The sequence below is a fragment of the Blennius ocellaris genome (assembly GCF_963422515.1).
Source record: "Blennius ocellaris genome assembly, chromosome: 12".
Classification (NCBI taxonomy): Eukaryota; Metazoa; Chordata; class Actinopteri; order Blenniiformes; family Blenniidae; genus Blennius; species Blennius ocellaris.
The window spans coordinates 19,343,818-19,350,502 of NC_137661.1; the positions used below are offsets into that span (position 1 = coordinate 19,343,818).

At 41.0% G+C, this 6,685-nt stretch overlaps 1 protein-coding gene across 1 annotated transcript in view; it reads left to right on the forward strand.

Annotated features, from left to right (window-relative positions):
• The window catches only part of sbno2b (strawberry notch homolog 2b), a 45,829-nt gene extending 42,241 nt beyond the window's left edge, over nucleotides 1–3,588 (forward strand). Inside the window, exon 31 of the mRNA XM_080506854.1 lies at nucleotides 533–3,588. Within this exon, the coding sequence (XP_080362980.1) occupies nucleotides 533–1,737 (1,205 nt within the window). The 3' untranslated portion in view covers nucleotides 1,738–3,588. The remainder of the gene's footprint in view (nucleotides 1–532) is intronic.
• Nucleotides 3,589–6,685: the final 3,097 nt, after the last annotated feature.

The following is a 6,685-nucleotide window of genomic DNA, read 5'->3' on the forward strand; positions in this document are numbered from 1 at the left end:
GAAAATGTTTAACGTTTGAGTTAAACATTTATACACTCATTAAACATTAATGAGTGTCTCAAAATGAGATTGTGTTCAATCGTATCACCTTGATTCCACTGGTGTGATCCATTTCCATTTTAACACACAGATCATATTTAAGGGTCCCTTAACTCATCCTGCTCTTAAAGACGACACGTTTTACTGCTCTTTTTGTTCATTTCACTCTGAACATTCATATCCTTGCTATCAAGCATCTGCTCTTGTGAAATATTTGGCAATATCGTGTACTTAATTTGAATGATGTCTAAGCAACAGTGATAAAGAACAACACAAAATATTCTTGAAATATGTTCATTAAATCGAAACAATTTTAGAAGTTTCATTGTTTTAATTCAATTACTGGTTGAATTGTGTTTTTTTTTTATTGTGTTCATTTAGTGAGAACCTGACTTGGTTTCGTAACATCACGTGTTTGGACGGCGCTCCTGGCCTATTTGATTAAAGGCTTAGCCTCACATGGTGTGACTGTGCGTCCGTCTCTCTCTCTCAGGTATCAAGATCCCAGAGAACTGCGTGGCCCGTGTGCGCGAGGAGCTGCTGCTGATGGACGAGGAGGTGAAGAGGAGGCGGAAGGAGAAGGAGCAGCAGGCCGCCGAGCAGCGGCTGGTCGAGGAGCGCATGCGCAAGATGGAGCAGGATAACAAGCACCTCCTGGCCAATCTGTTCAGCCAGAAGCCGATGCTGAACCAGTCGCTGGTTCAGAATCACATCCTCAAGCAGAAACTGAACCAAAGCGCTCTGCCCAGGACTCAGGCGGGGAGCCTCTCTCAGCTGCAGAGACTGCAGGCCCAGAGCCCGTCCGCTCTACCGCGCCCGCGCCACAACATGGCCCTGCTGTCCTTGCAGAGGAACCCCAACCAGGCCCACCAAAGGACCCACAACAACTGGCCCAACAGCTCCACCTCGTCATCCGCCGCCACCCAGGGCCCGCTGGCCAACTCGGTCAGCCTGAACTTCCCTCAGTTTTACCCCCAGCCCTTCCTCTCGCCGTTTCAGCAGCCCAAGACGCCGGCGCTCCACCAGGCCACGCCGTCTCCCGGCATGTCTTCCAAGGATCCCCTGGATGAGATTCTCGACCTGACCGTCGGCTCGCCGTCCCCGTCCCCCGACAGCACGGAGGCCGGTCTGAGCCTGGACAATCTGACGGCCAACTCCGCGGCGTTCGCTGACGACTTTAACCTGGAGTCCCTGATTTCTCAGAGTGCGACGAATGCTCAGCGCGTCGCGCAAATCCAGCAGCCGCTTTTGCTCCCGCAGCAGCAGCAGCAGCAGCAGCAGCAGCAGCAGCAGCAGCATCTACAGGCGTCCCAGCAGCAGCCGAGCCACAGCCTGCTGGCCACCAACCACCACCACCATGACTTACTAGATTTGTTTGACCTGCCCCAGTCGCCCCAGGTGCAGACACAGAAAGCCAGCCCCTCATCCTCTACCTCCTCAGGCTCTTCCTCCACGTCCTCCGCCTCATCTCTGTCAAACAACATGGTTTCTATTTTCTCCGGCCCGTCCTCGTCCTCTCTGTTCCCCAACCCTTCCTCTTGCTTCCCCTCCACCTTCCTCATGCCCCAGTCGGACTCGGTCTCGTTGCCCAACGGCCACTGCAGTTCGGGCGCCCTCGACGTGCGCGAGGCCCTGAACAGCATGCTCCAGGCCGGCCCGGACCGCAAGTCCGTCATTCAATACCGGCAACAAGACTGAGAGCCGCGGCGGAGGCGGCTCGTCTGGACTCCCTTTCATCTTTCGAGTATTTCTATTGTCTTTTCGAAGCAGATCATGTCTTGTTTTGCTGCTGTCTACGATGGCGCCCTTTGGACCTACTCCCTCCCTCCTCAGGGCCTTTAGTCAAAGTCACTGCCTGTCCTGCGCTGGGATCCCCCCCCCCCTCCCCCCTTCTCTCTCTCTTTTAACCTGTAGCGCTCAATTGCTTGAAGCTGTCGAGAATGGCGGGCTCGATCAATATCAGATTTCTGCACCAAAGTGTGTCCTCCATGAAAAAAGGCAGCTGTAAAAAAACTAAAAAACAAAACAAAAACAAACAAACAAAAAAACTTAAAATAAAAAAAGAAGTGAAAAACAAACTGTATTTTATGGAACCGATGAGCTGTGGAAACACAGGCTCTTTCAGTGAGGTGTGGAAATCTTTACTGGACCTCCCGCTGCTGATTTTTTAACGAGGTAAGATTGGTGAAGTTGCTGGAAGCTCTAAAATGCCATTCGCCAGTTGGAACGCCACGTGGTTAAGACTTTGCTTTTACTGTTACTTCGCTTCATGGCCATTTTGTCTTGATACAAAGAAGGAGGGAGAAAAAAGGAAAGAAAGGAAAGAAGACTGTATGAAGACGTAATTTGAGAGAAACATGCGTGGAACTGGAAAGACGAGAGAAAAGATGTGAAATCTTTGAGCTGATTCGCCATGAAATGCCTCAGTTTTTTTGTTTTCCCTCTCCGCGCTCCCTCGTGTTTCTCTCCATGCGCATACGAACACTAGCGTGAGTCGAAGGGGGGGGTGGGGGGGGAGGGAAGAGCGGTCTGCTGTTGCAAACAGTGCCTTTGGAGAAAACCTATAAATGCAGTCTTTAAAAATCCATGTAGCCTAATGTATAGATTTGTACTCTTGAGCATTGGTTTTAACTTAATGGTATATTTGTATTTAACTTTTAGCGCCCCCCGCCTCCCCCCCCCCAGCCCCCTCTCCCTCCTGTCACTTGTTGTTTGTGCTACACTATGCTGGTGTTGGGTTTCAGGAAAGCGCCTCCCGTTCGGCCCGATAAAGGTCGCTCGCGCGATTCTCCGTGCCGCCGCTCCGAGGTGACGGAGCGGCGGACTCGTCCTTTTATCCGTCGTCTTTGCGTCCCGGGTGAAACGGAAGCGGGATCACGTGACGAATCAGTGAGCAGCATGGACGGTAATGGCGTTCAAATATGTTATGTACACACACACACACACACCTTTTTTAATCTGACAACAAAAGGAAGAAAAAAAAAGATTTGGTGACGTGACGCTTATTTTTGGAATTCCTCAGGAAATCTTGAGTATTTTTTTCTTGTTTTTTGTTTGTTTTTTTTCTTTAATGTACGTGTGACCAACACAGATATTACAATTTGTTCTATAGTTTTCGACTCGAAATGACAATTAATTTCAATATCGACTCAAAAGTTTAGGCCCCGTCATTCATAGGAAAGCGTCGCTTTGTTAGTAGCGGTGATTTTTTTTTTTTTTATATTATTTTATTTTTCTCTGTCTTTTCAGTAGATTTCTGACTACATGTGCGTCCGTTTGAGGCGTTCAGGCTGTAAAAGAATAAACCCTTTGAAAGACTTGTGATGCTCACTGTGTATGATAGTGCATATTTAAAAAAAACCTGTGAGACGTGGCCTCCTTCGTGTGAAACAAAACAAAACAAACAAAACAAAAAAAAAAACGTGCACTGTAGTTGGTTTGTGACAAAAAAACAAAACAAAAAAACGCCGGGAGAAGTTCAACTGATCAAAAAGCAATAAACCATAATCGTGTGTTTGTTATCAAACAGAGATGCCGAAAGTGCTGCGTTTGCTCGACAGGCTTTGTGGTTACCTTTGCATGGTATGATTATTTTTATATATATATATATATATATATATATATATATATATATATATATATATTTCTGTTGTGCTTCGTACTTTTTTCTTTTGTTTTAGTTGAACACGTTCAAAAATGCATACAACCTTTGTAAAGTACGTTTCCACAGGAAGAGCGCAACGCGCTCCGGATGTTTTAGTCATTATGGTAAAAGTTGTTATTTATATTTAAGGGATATTTAGATTTTAGAAAACGTTTATCTTGCTTATTATAATAGTCAACGACATGTTTGGTCAGGGAAGTTACGAGTTTTCAAAAATGGCTATAAAGACAAATTCTATTATCACCTGCCACCAAATAAGATTGCACTGTCCTGTACTGCTGTACAGCATCTGGATTTATTTCTGCTCTGTTCATTTCTTCGCGTTTTGTTCTTTTTGGGGTTTTTGTTTTTTTTGTTTGTTGGCTTTTTCGTCGAGGCGATTTCATTTCTCCAGCTTGTAGACCTTTCAGTCGGGCCTTCAGTTTGCAGAGAGAGATACCAAAGTATTCCACACACACCCCTAAAGTTACTGGCTCTCAGATATCAGACCTTTTATCAATCTCAGGAAGAAAACCTACCAGAGGTGTAACAGCGGGGCGTCGGCAGAAATATATCATTTCCCATTATAACTGCGGTGAAACTAATGAATACATGTGCTTTTTTTTTTTCCTTTTTATTTTTTTTTTTTCTTTCTTAACTGTGCTGTGACTCTTTGCTGTATTTATGTTTTGGACTCAATGTGATGGGTTTGTCGTTTGTCTGTGTGAAAATGTCAGTGATTTTACATGTTTATGCCTTCTTAGGGCAAAGATAAAAGGCTGTTTCTCTTTGGAAAACTTTTTTTTTTCTCTTCTTTTTCTGCGGACAGATTTTCTTTGCGTTGTCGCTGTTGGACATTTAATTCACATTCACGTTGACGTTTTTGTTTTTAAAAAGTCGCACCTGAGTTACACCGTAATGTGCAATTGATCAAGTCCAGGCCTTCATCCTTCTCTCATCTTAAACAGATTCTCATTAATACTCTTTTTTTTTTTTTTTTATTTAGTGCAGATTTTCCACCACTGCTTGTTTTGCTTCATATATTCCTCATCAGGCACATTCCAGGACGTTCAGTCTGCAAAGGGTTCACCTTTCGTTTTGTGTTTTTCCGTCACAATTAAAAGCTTTATGCAACTGAGGAATATGGACAGCATTGCTTCTTTTTTTTTTCCCCACTCTTTCTTTATGTTGTCAGGCCTTTAATCATTTTATTATTTTGCACTAAGAATGGCATAATCGAGTTACTGTTCTCTTGTTGGTTATGATTGAGCGTCACGAGCTTGTTGTGTTTCTGTTCTTTGATGGATTTTGATGGCTCTATGTATACTGTAACCATCTCTCTCGTTTCTCCACCATTTGCATATTATATAAATGTTATCACTCTCAAATAATTTATTGCTAACAAAAAAAAAATATTGAAACAAAAAACATGCTACTGATTGTATGTATTTTTAAACAAAGCCTATTTTTTCTGTAAAAAGATGTGTTCAGCACTTTTATTCTGGGTTATGCTTTTGTTTTCTATATATTTATAATTTAGATCCAAATGTATATATTGTAAAATTTGTGCCTTTCAACTAATTCTTTAAAAAGGTTTTCTACTCATTAAAGGAAGGACTATATGAAAATGCAATCTTAACTTTGTAAACAAATAAAAACTTGAAGATTGCAGAAACTGAGACTCATTTTTTTTTTTTTTTTTTTTTTTTTTGCTTGTTTGTTTGTGGTAAAGGACATCAACTAGAAGAACTCACTCGTCTGTCTTCTTTACTTCAATATCAAACTCAGAGTTGTGGGCGGCGATCGTCGATGCCAGCTGACCATTGATGAAGGCAGAGAACATTTTGAGACCCTCGAGAAGGAGTCACATAAACTGAAGTCGATCCTTCATATTGATTCTAAACCACTTTTAGACTTTGGTCACAGGAGAGATAATAAAGCACAGACACATGGTCACACCTATGATTTTAAAGTCACCTACTATTTAGTCTTTTGACAGGAAACTCCAAACTCAAGCAAATATTGCCAGTACAAACACTTTTTTTCCCCAATACTATTAAGATGAAGGCTTTTTAAAAGGTACAAGGATTTTACTTACATATAACATCAGAACATTTATGACATTGTTAATTAGAGGTTGTTTATGACCAGACCAGTTAATGTAATCGTATTTCCTTAAGTAAGAGTACAAAGTTCTTTTGTTTTACTGTATCTCACAAGCATTTAATTCTATTTATCTTTATAAAATATAGATAATCTATACAATAATCTGCATATAATGCACAATGACATTTGTTAAAAGAAGTGTAGACATTTCATAAAAATACTGATTTTCATGTTTAGAGTTTCACATGTGGGTGTACTCCGTAGTGAGATATTGTACTTCCAGTATATGTGAACAAATACTAAAGTTGCCATACGGGTTTGGATGTAGGTCACATACATGTACACACCTCAAAACTAGTGTCATTGTAATGTTTGTCACTTTCATTTTCCTGAACAACGGCACAAATAATCACTGAATTGTCATACAGTTTCTTGTTAGAGACTAAATCTTGATATGGTCAAACATCGCATGTTGATGAAGACCAAAAGTAGAATTATTTGGACTATTGTAATAGAATAAACGTATCGGTAATCATTTGTCATGTTTTGAATAATATCCTTCCATAATCATATATTGTACATAATTCTATTTATTCTCATTAATTATTAAAAATATGTATGCTGTATGTAATTTATAAGATAATTTATCTCAATATAATAGTTCTAACATGTTGAAATTGATTGATTATTTCATAAATTAAGCTAAAATAAATTACAGATTATTTATAGTGACATTGTGGGATTTTAAAACTTGATTATATACATACTTACAACGTAAATAAATAAAAAGAAAAGAAAAGTAATGTGATCAGAGGTCGTGAGTAAAAGCCTTCTGGGAAATAAAGAATCAGAAAAGTGAGAAATCAAATGTCCACGTGAGAGTTTGATTTCTTCTGT